The sequence below is a fragment of the Pseudorca crassidens genome, chromosome 12 (assembly GCF_039906515.1).
Source record: "Pseudorca crassidens isolate mPseCra1 chromosome 12, mPseCra1.hap1, whole genome shotgun sequence".
In the NCBI taxonomy this organism is placed as follows: Eukaryota; Metazoa; Chordata; class Mammalia; order Artiodactyla; family Delphinidae; genus Pseudorca; species Pseudorca crassidens.
The window spans coordinates 43908222-43927942 of record NC_090307.1 but is presented as its reverse complement, the minus strand read 5'-3'; the positions used below and the strand labels follow the sequence as shown (position 1 = coordinate 43927942).

General features: G+C 36.1%; 1 protein-coding gene across 1 annotated transcript in view; it reads right to left on the bottom strand.

Moving 5' to 3' along the window:
* CCDC178 (coiled-coil domain containing 178) overlaps window positions 1-19374 on the bottom strand; it is a 367748-nt gene extending 348374 nt beyond the window's left edge. The window contains exons 1-3 of the mRNA XM_067701374.1: window positions 19317-19374; window positions 18714-18803; window positions 9885-10024 (exon numbers count right to left, since the gene is read on the bottom strand). Coding sequence (XP_067557475.1) covers window positions 9885-10024; window positions 18714-18803; window positions 19317-19374 — 288 coding nt within the window. The remainder of the gene's footprint in view (window positions 1-9884; window positions 10025-18713; window positions 18804-19316) is intronic.
* Between the last annotated feature and the right edge of the window lie 347 nt (window positions 19375-19721).

Sequence of the window (19721 nt, the reverse complement as noted above, 5' to 3'; positions counted from 1 at the left end):
TCCTCAACAAAATACTAGCAAACAGAATCCAACAATACATTAAAAGGATCACAGACCATGATCAAGTGGGATTTATCCCAGGAATACAAGGATTTTTCAATATACACAAATCAATCAATGTGATACAACTTATTAACAAACTGAAGAATAAAAACCATAAGATCATCTCAATAGATGCAGAAATAGCTTTTGACAAAATTCAACACCCATTTATGATAAAAACTCTCCAGAGAGTGGGCATAGAGGGAACCTACCTCAACATAATAAAGGCCATATATGACAAACCCAAAGCCAATATCATTCTCAATGGTGAAATACTGAAAGCATTTCCTCTAAGATCAGGAACAATACAAAGATGCCCACTCTCGCCACTATTATTCAACATAGCTTTGGAAGTCCTAGCCATGGCAGTCAGAGAAGAAAAAGAAATAAAAGGAATACAAATCAGAAAAGAAGAAGTAAAGCTGTCATTGTTTGCAGACGACATGATCCTATACATAGAGAATCCTAAATATGCTACCAGAAAAGTACTAGAGCTAATCAATGAATTTGGCAAAGTAGCAGGATACAAAATTAATGCACAGAAATCTCTTGCATTCCTATACACTAACAATGAAAAATCTGAAAGAGAAATTAAGGAAACACTCCCATTTACCATTGCAACAAAAAGATTAAAGTACCTAGGAATAAACCTTCCTAAGGAGACAAAAGACCTGTATGCAGAAAGCTAGAAGACAGTGATGAAAGAAATTAAAGATGATAGAAACTGATGGAGCGATATACCACGCTCTTGGATTGGAAGAATCAACATTGTGAAAATGACTATACTACCCAAAGCAATCTACAGATTCAAAGCAATCCCTATCAAATTACCAATGGTATTCTCACAGAATTAGAACAAAAAATATTACAATTTGTATGAAAACACAGAAGACTACGAATAGCCAAAGCAATCTTGAAAAAGAAAAATGGAGCTGGAGGAATCATGCTCCCCAACTTCAGCCTATACTACAAAGCTACGGTAATCAAGACACTATGGTACTGGCACAAAAACAGAAACATAGATCAATGGAACAGGATAGAAAGCTCAGAGGTAAACCCATGCACCTATGGTCACTTAATCTATGACAAAGGAGGCAAGAATATCCAATGGAGAAAAGACAACCTGTTCAATAAGTGGTGCTTGGAAAACTGGACAGCTACATTTAAAAGAATGAAATTAGAACACTCCCTAACACCACACACAAAAATAAACTCAAAATGGATTAGAGACCTAAATGTAAGACTGGACACTATAAAACTCTTAGTGGAAAACATAGGAAGAACACTCTTTGACATAAATGACAGCAAGATCTTTTTTGATCCACTTCCCAGAGTAATGGAAATAAAAACAAAATGGGGGGGGGGTTCCCTGGTGGCGCAGTGGTTGAGAGTCCACCTGCCAATGCAGGGGACACGGGTTCGTGCCCCGGTCCGGGAGGATCCCACATGCCACAGAGCGGACGGGCCCATGAGCCATGGCCGCTGGGCATGTGTGTCTGGAGCCTGTGCTCCGCAGCGGGAGAGGCCACAACAGTGAGAGGCCCGCGCACCGCAAAAAATAATAATAATAAAAAAATAAAAATAAACAAATGGGACCTAATGAAACTTAAATGCTTTTGCACTGCAAAGGAAACCATAAACAAGACGAAAAGACACCCTAAGAATGGGAGGAAATATTCGCAAATGAATCAACGCACAAAGGATTAATCTCCAAAATATATAAACAGCTCATGCAGCTCAATATTTTTTTTCAAAAGCATATAATATTTACTCTTTATAGATCAACAGGCTACATGCTCTTTTCTGTTTTTCTTTACAAACCTTAAAAATGTTAACACCATTCTAAGCTCATTGGCATTACAAATACAGGCTTTGGGCTGAAGTTGGCCCATGGGCTGTAATTGGCTGATTCTTACTACAAAACATTCTCCATGCAGCTCAGTATTAAACAAAATACAACCAATCAAAAAATGGGCAGAAGACATAGACATTACTCCAAAGAAGACATTCAGATGGCCAAGAGGCACATAAAAAGCTGCTCAACAGCACTAATTATTAGAGAAATGCAAATCAAAACTACAATGAGGTATCACCTCACACCAGTTAGAATGGGCATCATCAGAAAATCTACAAACAACAAATGCTGGAGAGGGTGTGGAGAAAAGGGAACCCTCTTGCACTGTTGGTGGGAATGTAAACTGATACAGCCACTATGGAGAACAGTATGAAGGTTCCTTAAAAAACTAGAAAAAGAACTACCATATGACCCAGCAATCCCACTACTGGGCATATACCCAGCGAAAACCGTAATTCAAAAAGACACATGCACCCCAATGTTCACTGCAGTACTATTTACAATAGCCAGGTCATGGAAGCAACCTAAATTCCCATCGACAGACGAATGGATAAAGAAGATGTGGTACATATATACAACGAATATTACTTAGCCATAGAAAGGAACAAAATTGGGTCCTTTGTAGAGACATGGATGGACCTAGAGTCTGTCATACAGAGTGAAGTAAGTCAGAAAGAGAAAAACAAACATCATATATTCACGCATATATGTGGAATCTAGAAAAATGCTACAGATGAACTGGTTTTCAAGGTAGAAACAGAGACACAGATGTAGAGAACAAACGTATGGACACCAAGGAGGGGAGAGCAGGGCGGGTGGTGGTGGTGGTGTGATGAATTGGGAGATTGGGATTGACATATATACACTAATATGTATAAAATAGATAATAATAAGAGCCTGCTGTATAAAAAATAAAATTTAATTTAAAAAACCAAAAAATTAGTAATTGTATATAAAGGAAAAGTGAACAGTCATTATAATTAATCAACTTTCTGGCTTAGGTTACTGGGTGAATAATGTTCCTTTAATTGTACCTGGGAACACAGAAGAAAGAAATAACTACTTTCATATGTTTTGAATTTGAGGTGCTTCAAAGATATATATAAAAAGATGTTCAGTAGGCATTGGGTATACGGGTCTTATAAAAAAAGTGAAATCTGAGCTGGGAATCTCAAATTGGTATAAGCATACAGTACATAAATAAAATAACATACATTCAAATGGTATTATCCAAAGGGAGAGTAAAATGAGAAGAGGACATGTCTGGGGAGCACGAGTATTTTCAATATGGTCAGAGGAAAAATGATCTGCCATACAGACTGGAGGGAATATCTACCAAAATAGGAATAAAGCCTGTTAGAGTCAAGTTAGCAAAAGACATTTTAAAAAAAAAATAGAAATGGGATTTTTCCAGAAGGAGAAAGTGGTCAACAGTTTCATTTTCAACACTACACAGAATAAAATTTTCCATTTTACTCACTTTAATGTGGTGTATACGCACAGGTGCCTGTACATTTCAGTGTCGTATTCAACAATGCATAAGTTACTGCTGCATAATAAGCCACTCTTAAACTTAGTGGCTATAAATATTCCCCGTTTTATTTGCTCATAATTTTGTGAGTCACCATGTAAGATGGGCTCAGCTGTGTGGTTTTTATGGTCACTAATGTGACCTCAAACTAATGCAGTCATCTGGCAGCTTGACTAGGATAGAATTGTTCAAAACAACTTCACTCAAAAGTCTGATGGTTTGTGCTTGCTGTGAGTTGGGTCTGTCTCTCTACTTGGTCATTCATCCTCAAAGAGGCTAGATTATGCTTCTTTACCTGGGGAACTTACAGCAGCAAGAGAGTGAAAGCGGAAGCTTCAAGGCTTCTTGATACTTTGCTTAGCAGTTATATGACATTTCTTCTGACATATTTGTTCAAAACAAGTCACAAGTCCAGTCTATGTTTAAAGGTTGAGAGAATAGACTGTCAATGGAAGGAGGTATAAAGGAGGAGGGTAGTCATTTTTAATCCACCATTATCTTACCATTGACTCCAAGGATATACATGTCTCCTATACGTAAAATGTATCAAAGATTTAAATATAAGTGCTAAAACCATAAAACTCAAAGAAGAAAACATAAAGGTAAATCTTCATCACCTGGGATTTGGTAATGAATTCTTAGATATGACAACAAAAGCATGAGCAACAAAAGAAAAAACAGATAAACTGAACTTCGTCAAAATTAAAAACTTTTGTACATCAGGGAACATGATCAAGAAAGTGAGACAACCTACGTAACTGGAGAAAATGTTCACAAATCATATATTTGATTAGGGTCTAGTAATCCAAAATATATAAAGAACTCTCACAACTCAAGAACAAAAATATTTGAGCTATGAAGAAGAGTTTGGTGGTTCTCAATAAGTTAAACATAAAACTACCATATGACAAAGTAATTCTACCCCTAGGTATATACCCAAAAGAATTGAAAACAGGTGCTCAAATAAATCCTTGTATATGAAGGTTCATTTCAGCCATATTTACAATAGACAAAAGGTAGAAACAACCCAAATGTTCATTAACAGATGAACAGTTAAAGAAATTGTCGTATATACATACAGTGGAATATTATTAAGCCATAAAAAAGGAAGTACTGATACATGGTGCAATGCAGATGAACCTGAAAATGTTATGCTAAGCAAGAGAAGCCAGACACAAAAGATCACATATTGTATGATTTCCTTTATACAAAAACTCCAGAACAGGTAAATACATAGAAATAGAAAGCAGAGTGTGGTTGCCAGGCCAGAGTAGAGAGCTAAATGAGGATTAAATCTTTAATGTGTGTGAGGCTTTATTTTGCAGTGGTGAAAATGTCCTAGAACTAGATAGAAGTGGTGACAGCACAACTTTGCAAATGTACTAAATGCTGCCAAGTTGTTCACTTTAAAACGGTTAATTTTATGTTACGTGAATTTCATCTCAAATAAGCCTAAAGAAATTAAAATAAAGTATGAACTACAGTTAGTAATAATGTACAAATATTGGTTCATTAATTACAACAAATGTACCATACTACAAATGTACTGCACTAACGTAAGAGATTATGCAATGTAAGTATATATGAAATCTCTGTATCATCATCCCAATTTTTCTAGATGTCTCAATCTGTTCTAAAATAAAGTTTATTTTAAAAAACCAATACTATTTAGGAGAATATAAAAAATTACCTAACTAAAAGAAATTATGTTAAATAAAAAAAAAAAAGAATATGGCCACAGCTTTTAAGTTGTGGGGTTAAACCCAATGAGATTAATATGAAACCCTGAAGTTCTTAGGAGAATTGAAACATTTTGGCCTAAAAAACAAGAGAGAGTTCAAAATACAAAAAAGCTTCTGAGCTTCCAGCTTATTATGGCAGTGTTATGGACTGAGCTGTCTGCCCCCAAAATTCATATGTTGAAGCCTTAATCTCCAATGTGACTATATTAGCAGATAAAGTTAAATGATGTCACAAGGGTGGGGTCCTAATACAATAACACCTGTGTTCTTATAAGAAGGGGAAGAGACACCAGAGCTCTGTCTCAACATATGGACACAGAGGAAAGGCCATGTGGGCACACAATGAGAAGGAGGCTGGTTACAAACCAGGAAGAGATTCCCCAATAGACCCAACACTGACAGCACCTTGACCTTGGACTTCCAGCCTCTAGAAGAACTGTGAGAAAATAAATTTCTGTTGTTTAAGCCACCAGGTCTATGGTATTTTGTTATGGCAGCATGAGCAGACTAATACAGGAAAAAGCCTGAGATAGCTATTCAGGTCTATTATGAAAATCAAAGAGCAAAGAGCTCTGATAGTAGATGAAAGAGACAAGGAGAACAACAAATTCAGAAACTATTCCCAGGAAGCAGAACTGAGTCCTAAACCAAGAAACATTCCTTGGTTCCAGGTGTGGTAGACCTAACATCATGTGCTCTGATAAATTTCAAAATTTTATGCATTAGTGAAAGCTATGTGCCTTTCATTCCTCCCCTTATGTAAATGAGAATGTTTTTTGTGATGATTCTGTATGCTAAGTATGCAGGAACAGTATTTAACTTCTCATTTTAATTCATATATTTCTGGGTCAAAAAGAAGATGCACCTAAGAAATACTGCCTGCGTCAGATCTTTTGCAGTATGTGTTGCCATGGACGTCTGCATGATACCATTATGGAATAAAACTTTTGGAGAGCTGGTGATTATAGTTTGCATTTGGATGGACGGTTCATCATGTTGCCAATGGACTAGCTAATAGATTGCTACATAAATAGTTCCCAAAGAATCATGTCGCCTGGCATCCACATTTTCTCTAATACTCTACTGGATTAACAGGGGGACTGATTATAGGCTTGGCTTTGGCCAGTGGGACTTGAGCAAACATAACACAAGCAAAGCTTTACTAAGCACTTACCCATTGAGATTTGTCCTCTTAAAATACTCTCCCAACCACCAGGCATGTGAGCGAGGCCATTCTTATCTCTATCTCCAGTTGACTTAGCAGATATGTGCAGCCACATGATCGGCCCCAGGCAAGAACCAACAAAATTATCCAGCTGAGCCCAGAACAAACTGCTCAATGATAACCAAATAAATGCTTCTTCTAGCCACGAAGTTTTAGAGTGTGTGTGTTTGTGTGTGTGTGCACGTGCACACGCTTGTAGCAATAGATAACAGAAAAAACAGTGGTTATTTTTCTGAAGATATTTTCATTAGAATAATGAGGACCAAATGCAGATTGCAATGAATAAATGGGTAACTGAGAGGTGAGGGATCAGAAATAGTAAATTTAGGCAACTCTTTTCAGATGTCTCACGGAATGAGAAGAGAAAGTGAAAAGGGGATATATTTAAAGGGATGTATGGGATGAAAAAATTTCTTGAAAACAGGACAAATGTCAATATTTTAAACGTTGACAGGAGTGAGTTAATAAAAAAGGAGATTTGGAACACAGGATGGTTGGAACAACGCCTGATGGAACAAGATCCTTGCAAAGGCACAAGACAGAACACAGGGGAAGGGAGAGCCATTGTGTGTGTGGGGGGGAATCTTCCATAGAAGGACAAAGGGAATTATGTTTGTGGAATTCAAGGACGTGCATAGGTGAGATAACAGGGGTTTGAGGCATTTCTGTTATTTTATCTCCTATTTTCTTCGGGAAGTAAGAGATGACTGAGTAGTGAGGTGGAGGATTTGGAAACCTGAACAAAAGAGAGGACTAGAGTAGCCACCAAAGAATACTAGGGAAAGTTCTGATTGACAAATAGAATAATATCAGAGCACTATGAAAGGTCCCATTGAGGTTGGAAACCATGAGTGCATAATATCTCAGATTTGGATTATTGTGCAATGTTCTCCATCACTATTCAGCCGCCTGGGTGTAGGAGTGAAGATGGCTGACCATCAGAGAGAGCTCATTAGATTTGGCACTTTGTCAGACTAAAAGGACGGCAGGATAAAGAAGTAAAGGACCAAATATACCAATTGGTGAGTGTTTTAAGAGATGAACTGGTTAGGCAAGGAAGTAAAAGAAAATGGGTATGATAGAATGGGAAATGGTAGATGTGTCAGGTTTGAAGTTTCAAATGAAATAGAATTAACAGAATGAGAGAACTCAAAGTATTTGGTCAAGAAGGTCAGATGATCAAACATTAGGTTTTGGAGTTAAAAACGGATACAAAATGGTGTAAGCAAAGCAACGTTTTCCAAGTATAAGCATTTTAACATTCATGTTATTGGGTCCTCATAGCTGACATACCTTCAGGCATAGAGGTGACTCAGTACAGTGGTGAACAGAGTGGTCATAGGTCTCAGATACACCTAGTGTGTATCTGTAGTGTGGATGCTAGCTCTGGGAGAAAGGAGAAATCAACCTTTGCAATCATTTTCCTCATCCATAATTGGGGATAATGGCACTTTCTACCTCACAAGGTTTCCATAAAGATTCAATAAAATCATGCATATTAATTGTTTAATACAGCCTATGATATACAGTAAGCACTTAATAAACATTATCTTTATTATCATTGTTATTAATGATACAGTTATTATTATTGTACAATATATTCTTTATATTTTAAAGAATGATTTCTAAATACTTTCTCTCTAAGCCATTCTTTTAAATCATAGTAGCATCTTAATGACTTATATTGATCAAATGCAGAAGAAATTTTCAATTTAGTAGAGATCATTCCAAATTAAATAAAACTATCTCTATTCTAGAAGTCTGGGAGAATCAGGTGGAAGAAAAATAAAACCAAAACTCTTATTTGTATAGGAAGTTATCCAGGTGATTATTTCCATCATTTTTCCATGTCTTCTCATTCTTTGCAAAAAGGAGTATAGATAAAATGTTCACAGTAACTCTACTCTGAAAAATTTTCTTTTCAAGATTCAGAATTGCAGTTAAACGTCTATGAGTGGATGGACAAACTTAATAGCAGCTGGCTCATTTACATAATATATTTACACAAAAAGGCTGGTTTTTCAGTTTTCCTGAAGATAAGCTATAAAATATCTTAGCTTATTTTGTGAATTACTTTTATCTAAGGTAATATTTTAGCTGGCGCATTATCCATAGTGTTTAACAGTTCATTAACTGCTCAGAATCCCAAGCAGGATTGGGTAATGAACATGGGCTTTGTTAAAGAGGGAGTGTGTTCAAATCCCAATTCTGTCATGACCTTGAACAAGACTCTCAACTACTTTAAATTATTATTTCCCCATCTATCAGTTAGACATAACATTAACAATTCAACAACAGTTTTGAGTTATTACAATGGTTTATAATAGCTATTATAGTACAGTTACTATAATTGTTTATTAAAATACCTATTAATCTATTTTATCATTTTTAACAACATGCATAATTGTTAATTAAAACACATGTGATGTGTATCATATTAATTAATATTAATTCTCTTCTATCTATTTAATATACTCTTCAAGGCCCACACCACCATTAGACCTGTGACCTGCGAAGCATTCTGTGAAGGGGTATTCTGGTTTGGGGAAACAAAAAAGCAACAGAGATAAATATAATACTAATACAGAATGATATAAATAATATTGTAGAAATAACAATACACATAGCTAATATCATATGCTAGCACTTTATCTAACACAATATTATTATCACGATTCCCATCTAAGTTCACAGAATATATGGCTCTAAGGGCTGTGATCTTAAAGACGGCACTCTAATGCCTCTGGAAGGAAACTACACCCTAGATCAAGCATGATGAGGGCCCATCAGAACTCTCTCAGAGCCAGATCCAGTAACAGCGGTGAAGGAAGGGAAATAGCACAAATCTCTGACAAACTTATCTTCCTGTCTGGGCAGCGTAGTTGTGCATTAATTGCTTAGAAACATAATATTAATAAAATGTATGAGAAGGTTTTTTAATCATTCCTAAATCATCCTTTGAAAATAACTGAAAGTTTCAGTAATTTCAAGATTGAACTCCCTTCAGAATAATAAAGGCAAACTTCATCAGTTTAAAAAGACAAAGGAAGAATCATTATATTCTCTTTTAACAGACCTGTTGAGTATTTCTTTAGAACAAAATAACTCATTAAAGAGGGCATTCTGTCCTTTTATACACCAATGTACTCAGCTAATCATCTAATCAGTTTAGTGTCCCTAAAAAGGATGTAAATGCTATTTATTTACTAGTCAAGTTGGCTATGGAAATTACTACTTAGCATGATTGCCTGTGGATAAAGAACAAACACGTAGGGAAAAAAAAATCTATTTAATAAGGTCATTTCACCCTTCTGAAATGACACTATCAAAAACATGTCTAGATTAGTAAATTATGTAACTGAGCCAAGATTCTATAAAGTAGTCCAAGAATCATTAAAAAAAATAATAATTCCCCGGGTTCTTTAAGTAACAGACACTTATAGGCCTTATAGAGCTTACAAAAATGTTAGCATGTTAATTATCACTTACCTTTTTCAGATGCTTCTGTATTTTAGACTCCACATCTTCAATGTGTGAAATCACTTTGTTGACACATGGTGCTGGGATGTTTACTAAAGCACAGCTTTTACGTCGGCATGGGTGGCTAAAGTAAATGCCTGCATTCACCCCTATAGATAAAGCAGACAGAGGACATCAGTTCACAGTCATATACAGAATAGTAAACCCTGATGTTCAGAATGTACAAAAAGTATTCTGCTTTACTAGTACTAACACTCAAATTTTCTTTAATCAACAGATTGATAAATGTCAGAGAATTATAGAATTAAGCTTCAAATAATCTGAAAGCTAAAATAAAATGATCATTTATAACTTAAACGGTAACAAATAAAAATAAATCTAAGAAGCAAGAATAAAACTTCAAGCAAGTTAAAAAGTTAAAGTGTTCCACAGCATCATGAAAAAATAAAGAAAAAAGGTAGAAACCAGTTAATCCATTTTTCTAAATAGATCCTGAATCACTTAAAAAATGACTTTGACATGTATTTTAAATTCTCCCCTTAAAGAGACCCCACATGTTCCAATGTAAATAATATCTAACCACTCAGGCATTGAAGAAGTTCTTCCTTAAATCCAGCATGGTTTCTCTTGCTGAAAAAAAAGTAAAAGCAGGTCCCTATCATCCTCACAATAACCTCATTTTCTACCTTCCATCTCTAAAAATTGAAGTCTTATGTGAAGAGTGACTGATGTGCTCACTATGGCATTCAAGTTGTACTCATCATAAAATCCACTCAGTCTGATGTGCCTCAGTGATTCTAATCCTGGCATGTTCCGAATCAACTGAAGGTTACAGAAGCACAGCAATGTTGTCCGTGAAGACTCCACCAAAGTGCTTACTTGCAGTCTTTTTGCCTCTAAGAACTCTACTGGTCTGGATTACAGCTGCAATCACTGATCTTAAATGCAATACACAGAATAGGCTCAGTGCCTCAACGAGAACAGTCTGATGTCCTCATTGCAGTTAACCTTGAGGAACACAGAGTAATGCTGTTGCCTCCAGTCTGTGCCTTTTGTTTCAATGTCAACACATAGAGATGGTAAATATTTTAGATAGCTTCATTTAAACTGCAATCTTTTAAATATCTTTAAATGATATCTCATAATATCCTCCTCCAAAAATGCAATCTCTGTCAAAATGGCATGTGTTTAATTTATAAGTGTTTACTCTATCCCATATATAAAATAATAGCCCATATAGAAATATATATATATATAAACATTTTTGAACACTAAAATATGTGCCAAACATGGAACTGTGCTAAGTTTTGTTTTTTGTTTCTTTTTTTGCGGTACGCGGGCCTCTCATTGTTGTGGGCTCTCCTGTTGCGGAGCACAGGCTCCGGACGCGCAGACTCAGCGGCCATGGCTCACGGGCCCAGCCGCTCCGCGGCATGTGGGATCTTCCCGGACCGGGGTACGAACCTGCGTCCCCTGCATCGGCAGGCGGACTCTCAACCACTGCGCCACCAGGGAAGCCATGTGCTAAGTATTTTTGATGCCACATATTATTTAATCCTCACAACAATCTTATGAAATGAGATTATTCTCTTGATTTCACATGTGAGGAAATCAAAGCTTAGAGAGGTTATATAAAGTGCCCTATTCCACAGAGCTGGGATGTGGGAGAGCTGGGACTTGAACTATATCTCTCTGGCTTTAGAGTGTAAGCAATACCATGAAGGTTGTTTTTATATTTTTTTAAATGTGGCAAAATAAAGAGAAGCAGTTCTTAAAATATATTTCAGGGCACCTCTCAAAAGTTTCACATATCACTTGTTTTTGAAATTCAAATTTTCCTTCAAGATATCAATGCTGATATTCTAATGTATTTTACTATGTTTTGACCATAGTGAACGCATATACTCAGTATGACTATTTTTTTGTGCTATATTCCATTTTACCTCTTTAGTTCATACAGATATATATATATATATATATATATATATATATATATATATATATATAGTTTTTTTCATCTCTGTAAGTCAAAGGACCAAAAAATAAGCTGGTAAAAAGTACACATTAATCTCTTATCCAAACGTCCTGATAAGGGCATGTTGCCCTTCCCCAAGAAATAAGGTTTTAATATAGCACATTTAGCAACCAGGCAGTTGCCCTTATACTCAAAAGCATTGTTTTGCTTCATTAAATGTGGAGAAAACAAGGATAGCAATGACTCATTTAACATTTTTCTACGTGTGCCATTCTCAACCTACTAGGTGAGTATTAATTAATTTCCACCACACTCCATGGTTTAGGATTAACATTTTACATATGGTTAAGTGGGGAAAATGAAATACTGTGAAGTTAAATTTTGCACTGAAAGTCTATAGAAGACATGGCATCACAAGCAGCACAAGAAAGAACAAGAATTCAGGAGTTCTTATTACTGCTTTATTCTAATACATGCACAGTGTAAGTTAAAACTTTCCTTTCCACTTCTTTTTAATTTTGCCCACATTATAGATACACTTAGGTCACAAAACTAGGTGTCCATGGTCACTCATTTTTCAACTTGACTGATAAGTAACTGTGCTTTTTTAAGCTAAAACTACTCAGTTGCTAACCTCAGATTTCTCACTGAATAAATGAACTAGTTGGCAGGGTGTTATATAAGATCATTTTCACCTAAAATTCCATGATACAATGAAGCCACAGTTTCAGTTAAACACAAATGGATAGAGCTCCTCCTCATGAAGCCTGTGCACAAAGGATCAGGGTGAGTATTTCAAGAATTAAGCTCAGGCAGGACACTCACTCGCTCTAAAAATCTGCCCAACTCCAATTTCCTCGCTCAGAATCAATGCATAAGGGCAAGATCCTGCTGGACCTAGGCCAGAGCTGAGGTTTGTTGAGACTGCAACATGAAACTTTCGTTTGAGAAAAAATACCGTCAGCCTGATTGTGTGGGCAAATGGCAGTTTATGTTCATTAACTGTCAACTCTCCTTGCTCGATGAACTTGATTCTTACATAATTTACTCACACAGGCCCAATAATTTAAGATTTTATCACTACCATCCTTCCTTCTCTTCTGATTTTAATATGTAATTCCTTTACATCCATCACCCCAGTTACTGTATCATTCCTTTATCTGACTTCAGCACTCTGAGTAAAAAATTTATCTGAACACAGATTTCTTTTCCACATTTGATTATCCCTTTTAACATCTTGATTTTCTTCCCAAAATGTAGAATAAGCTAGTGCTCTTAAGTTTAGCAATAATTTCTTCTCCTTGCAAAGCCTCTGTGTGATAAACAGAAAGTACCTTTAACTTTTTTTGTGAAAAACAAAGTTCCTTTTAGTTTTGTTATACACTGGGGGTGGGGGAAGGGAGAAGGAGACCTTTCCCTGAGTAAAGAATGAATGGGCCGATTAATTGATAAAAATTATCCAATCTAGAGACTTCCCTTGTGGCGCAGTGGTTGAGGGTCCGCCTGCCAGTGCAGAGGACACAGGTTCGAGCCCTGCTCCAGGAAGATCTCACATACCGCAGAGCAATGAAGCCTGTGCACCACAACTACTGAGCCTGTGCTCTAGAGCCCGCGAGCCACAACTACTGAGCCCGTGTGCCACAACTACTGAAGCCTGCATGCCCAGAGCTTGTGTCCTACAACAAGAGAAGCCCCCACTCGCCGCAACTAGAGAAAGCCCAGGTGCAGCAATGAAGACCCAATGCAGCCAAAAATAAACAAATAAAATAAATTTTTAAAAATTATCCAATCTGAAGAAGAGAAAGAAAAATGAACAAAAAAGAACAGATCCTCAAGGAATTGTAGGAAAAAATCCATCAGTCCAACACATGTGAAGTTGAGGTTCTGCAAGAAGAGGAGAATGAAATTTGGAGTGAAAAATAACAGAATAACAGCCAAAAAATTTTCAAACTTTGATGAAAAACATCAATTCACACATCCAAGAAGCTCAACAAATCTCATACAATTAAAATATAAAGAGAACTATGTCTGGGAACATCATAGCCAAACTGCTGAAAACCAATTGAAGAGGAAATCTGTAAAGCAGCCAGATAACAAAAGGACACATTACATATAGGGGACATGGATATGAATAACTGCTATATTTGCCATCAGAAACAATATAGGCCAGGACATAATAGAAAAGTATTTTTAAAATACAGGCAAGAAAGAAGGAAGGAAGGGAGGGGAGAGAGAAACATTAAAAAAATAAATTTGACTTCATCAAAGTCAAAACATTCATCATGCCTCAAAAAGATATTACAATATGAAACAATGAAACAACAAGCAAGAGAGTGGGAGAAAACATGTATATATCCAACAAATGATTTATATCTGGAATGTGCAGAGAAAATTTACAACTTCCTATATAGGAAGACAATCCACTAAAGAATGGGCATAAGACTTGGAATCTTCCAAAAGACAATACACAAATGACTAATAAGCATGTAAAAAGATGCTCAGCTTTATTAATCATCAGAAAAATGCAAATTTAATTAACAGTGCAGTACAACTTCACAATCACTAGAATGCCTAAAATTTGAAAGACTGGCAAAGCCAATATTAGTGAGGATATAGAACAACTATAACTCATATATTGCTGGTGGAACTGTAAATGACTTTTGGAAAATAGTTTGGCAATTTCTTATAAAAGTTAAGCATACACTTATCATATGACTCAGCATTCCACTTCTATGTATTTACCCAAGATAAATAAAAATCCATCTATAAAAAGACTTGTGTGTAAATATTCATAACAGCTTTATTTATAATAGCCCCAAATTAGAAAATGCCAAATTTCCATCAATGGTTGAATAGATAAACTATACAGCACTCATGCAAGGGAATAATACTGAGTAATAAAATGAACAACTACTAATATATGCAACATTGAAACTACTAATATATTCAACAACATGGATGAATCTCACAGACCTCTTTCTGAGTCTTTGAAAGAAACTGGACACAAAAGAGCACAAATGGAATGATTCCACTTACTTAAAATTTTTACATGTTAAAACTAAAATCATATCAGTGGATATGAGGGGTGGAGTGAAGAGACAGTGACCACAAAGAACATGAATGAACTTTCTGAAAAGAGTATCTATATCCTGTTTAAGACAGTGGTTAAATGGATGTATACATTTGTCAAGTCATTGAACTGTATACTTAAAATGAGTAAATTTTATTATACTTAAATTTTACCTCAACAAATTTGTTTGATTACAAAGACCACCAGCCATTCCCTAGTGACAGAATTCAATAACCTTGTACCACTCTCCTTCTCTTTTAACTCATTATACAGAATATAGTAGAAAATACTTCTTTGAAATGTTCTTCTTTAATAGCTTTCTTTTACTTCCTCATTGGCTATTTCTCCTCATATTCCTTAATCATGACTACTTGGTAAGAAATAATCTTTCCCCTTTATATTCTCTCCCTTAGTCATCTCCTCTGAGTGCTTGACTCCTAAGTAAACATCTTTAGACTTAACTTTACACTGAACTCCTTGCCAAATGTATTCCAAAACCTGTCCTTCCTAGAGCCCAAGCCTAGCACTGAATGTAGGGAAGGGAAGGATGGACTTGCTAGATCCTATGCAGTATGGGAATGTAAAATTAGAATGTACTCTTTGAGAAACTGATATACCACAAACAAGGAAATAAATTCATGACATCAATAAACTAAAATGCCAAAGTCAGAAAGGCTACAGAGGAAAATGAGCACATTTGTATGACCAGATATAGAGCTGGAGAAGATTACAGAGATGTACAGAGGGAGGTGGCAGGGTGGCAGGGATCTGATACATTCCAAGCAGTGAGCATGGTGTCTGGCACAGAGTCGATAATCAGGAACTATTTGGCAAATAAAAGACTGATGAGAGAGTAAAGACATACCAAGATGAAAATTTCGGTTTCAGGCCCATCTCCAATATATTTGGTATTAAACATTTGGACTTTGTCAAGGACAGCAAGCCAGAGGTAGTCTTAAAAGGACCAAACCCATTCGCAAAGCCAGTATTCCTAAAACTAAATTCATCTTCATTCCATTCCTTTCCTTTCTTACTTCTCTGTTCCCGTTATCAAAGTTTGCAACAGTTAAACCATTGTTGAATCCTCCTTTTCAAGTTCCTGTAACAATATACCCAGTCGGTTTACCAAATCTTAACAATTCCTTTGTAATCTCTTTAATTCCTATCTTTCATATCCGTTTATCATTCATAGATCAAACCCTTATTACCTTAAGCACAAACCATAATAAGATAATCATTTTTATAGCAATTAATAAACAGAAACCTCAATTAGAGTCAAGAGACCAGCAGGGAGAGTTCTCACACCCTGCGATGATAACAGAGCCCAACAAGAAGGAGGACTCCTCTTCCTTCCTGGCAAGGACTCAGCCAATGAAAAGCCATGGGCTCCTTGTTTACTATAGCCCTCCCAACTTCCTTTTCCCTTATATAAAAGAGTTCTCCTTCTCTTGCCTTGGCGGAACTTGCACATGGCTCATTGTGGTTTCACACCCCAAATCTGCTGACCCCAAATAAACCTATCTTTTCTGGAGAACTATCCAGCAGCTTATTTGTTTAGGTGAATAGTTTCCATATTTCCTTCTGTAACCAAATAATTCTACATAGTGCACTCAGACTCATACTTTCAAGCAAAGAATTTGGTAACATAATATCTCCAATTGAATCTATATAGGACCAGAGACTGAGCAATAATGAAGTTCACACTTTTGAGCCTGAAATTCAAAATGCTTCTTGACTGCCCCTCAATCATTTCTAGCTTTACTTTAACCAATTATCTTTAAATTTCTGAATCTTTCCTATGCTATAGTCAAAGTAATCTATTTTTTCCGCATTTTGTGTTATTTCATCACATTATTTGACTCATTCTGTGGCTCTTGCTTAATTTCCCTCCTCACGTTTCTTTTCATATACAAATACATCCTTCAAGATTCAGTTCAAATCCGTCCTTATCCATTAACAATCCTCTTAATTCTTAGAGGCCATACAAACTGGTGTTACTCGAAACACTAAAGATTCTTGTCCACAGTATTCATTTGTCATACACTACTGTGATACTGTGATTTAGAATAAGCAATATATATTTGGTCTTCATGTGTTTGTAGCACAGAGTTCCTAAAACCCTTGTAATTTCCTAACTGATGAGAGCAATGAAAGTGTCCTTTGTTATGTTAATGAGGTGACTTTCGGACCCCACCTAAGGATGGGGACTCAGGAGAACCAATCTTGTGATTACAGAGTTGGAACTTTCAGTCCCGCCCCGACCTCTAGGGAGGGGAGAGGGGCTGGAGGGTGCATCAATAGCCAATGGCCAATGATTTAATCAATCTTGCCCATGTAACGTAGACTCCATAAAAACTCAAAGGACAGGGATCATCGGAGAGCTTCTAGGCTGGTGAACACATGAAGATTTGGGGAGACCAGCACACTTCGAGAGGACATGTAAGCTCTGTGCCCTTCCTCCATATCTCGCCTTACGCATCTCTTCCATCTGCTGTTGCTGAGTTATATCCTTTTATAATAAACCAGTGATCTACTAAATAAAATGTTTCTCTGAGTTCTGTGAGCCACTCTAGCAGATTAGTCAAAACCAAGGCAGGGAGGGGTGTAATTGGAACCACCAATCTATAGTGGTTGGTCAGAAGCACAGGTGACAAACTGGGCTTTTGACTGGCATCTGAAGTGGGGCAAGGGGTAGACTTGTAGGACTAAGCCCTTAACCTATGGGATCTGACACTATCTCTGGGTAGCTGATGTTAGAATTGAGCTGAATTGTAGGACACCCAGCTGGTGTCCAAGAATGGCTTAGTGGTGGGGAAACCCCATGGTCACAAACTGGAATTGGCTGCAAACCTTTTAAATACTTTGTGTCATCTTTGTTGTTACTCTATACAACCATCCATTTCTATTGTGTTGTACTAATTGGTGTATAATTATATTTTATTTGGCTTGCAAGATTATACATTCCATATAAGAATCATTTCTTAAATATCTCTGCACCCTAATAGCACATGTATATTCCAGTGTCTTGAATTAATTGGTTAATAAATCAATAATTTGATATTTTAAAAAATTTGTCTAAAACTAACTGTGGCCCATACCTAACATTGGGCAATAAACTCTAAGCCAGAACATTAAAATTCTATTCAAGATTTCTATTGAACAGAAATAGATAAATAATCAGAAGGGTAACTTATACCAATTTTATCCTGTCAAACTAACAACCTGCAGAGCAGAGATTTACCAAAATTTAGATTAAATATTTTAATAAGTATGGAGTTCTCCACCAGAATGATCTGAGAAGAAACAAATATGAAACTCTATACATAAAATGTATACATTTCATCATCTCTTTCTACTTCTTACAACATAAGATACCAGAAACACTTTCTGAGCTAATGTTTCATGGATTTTCAATGAACAATTTTTAATTCTGGATTTCACACACCAAAAACATTAGTCCTTATTCTTTTTCTTCTAAGAAACATATCCTCAATGAACTAGAAAGCTTCTAGCACTTGCCAGTCCTGGCATGAAGGATAAAGAAAATGTTTATTTCAAAAATTCATACATTTCTGAAATTGTAAACAATTCTTATGAACCAAATTTTAATTAACAATATACTATTAATAAAATTTATTAAAATATTATATTCTTATATATCATTACTCTGTTAACTATTAATGATATTTACAGTGTATTTCTTAATAAAAATTTAACACTGACATTACAAACTAATGAGTGAATATAAATATAGCTTATATAGGTTACTATACAATTTAGATTCAGTCCTTACCTTCAGTATTTGTCATTTTATTTTCATGAATAATCTCAACAGCTTCCTTAGGGGCACCAAATAAAACCAAAGCTTGTGATGTGGCATTATCTTTTTAAAAGAAAACAAAAATTTCAGTGAACAGTTAATATTCATTTTTAAAATAAGCAAAATAATGTACAAAACTATGTTGTGAAAGTGCTGTCCTTGAAAAAGCAACTAAAATATTGATATTAAACAAAACCCACAGTAGAATATCTTTAGATGTTTTCCGTGATTTTCATTTGGCTTAACTCTCACAAGAAGGTATTCAAAATAGCATGCAGCTGTTAAAAGCAGAGAGATCATCCAGAGTGACATCACCAAAATGGTGGGGTAGGAGACCCTAGGCTCCATCCAACAAACTTCAACAATTAGACAGCTATCCACAAACAAAAATAGCTCTGGGAGAGCTCAAGAGTCCACTTAAAAAACTTCAGCAACACAGTGGAACAACAACAACAGAGAATAACCACACGAAAAAGAAAGGAAGACAGTTTCATTTTGTCTGCATTATCCCATCCCCTAGGTCCACACTGCTCAGTGCCAAGAGGTAACTCTCTGGTCTGAAATAGTTCCTCTCACTAGGAAAGGGTGAGCAACCAGCTTCCCCATCCTTTTGGGGCACTGCACAAAGGACCATCTTTGGTTTCATCCCACGCAGAGATCAGCAAAGCTGAGAAGTATAAAGATGGCTTGGCACAAGGAAGAATGGCAGAGGCTACCAGTATCAGTCATGCAGCAGCAGTGATCATGCTTTACAGTGGCCTGCTCTGCAGAGGACCTCAGCTTCTTTGCTGGCAAAGTTGTCCTTCAGAATTGAAGGAGAAAGAGTTTCCCAAACAAGAGCTGAGGGAGTTCATCATCATTTGACTTTCTTTACAAGAAATGCTGAAAGGAATTCTTCAAGTTAAAAGAACACAAATTAGCAACACACAAACATAAAAATATAAAACACATCAGTAAAAGTAAGTATATATTCAAATGTAG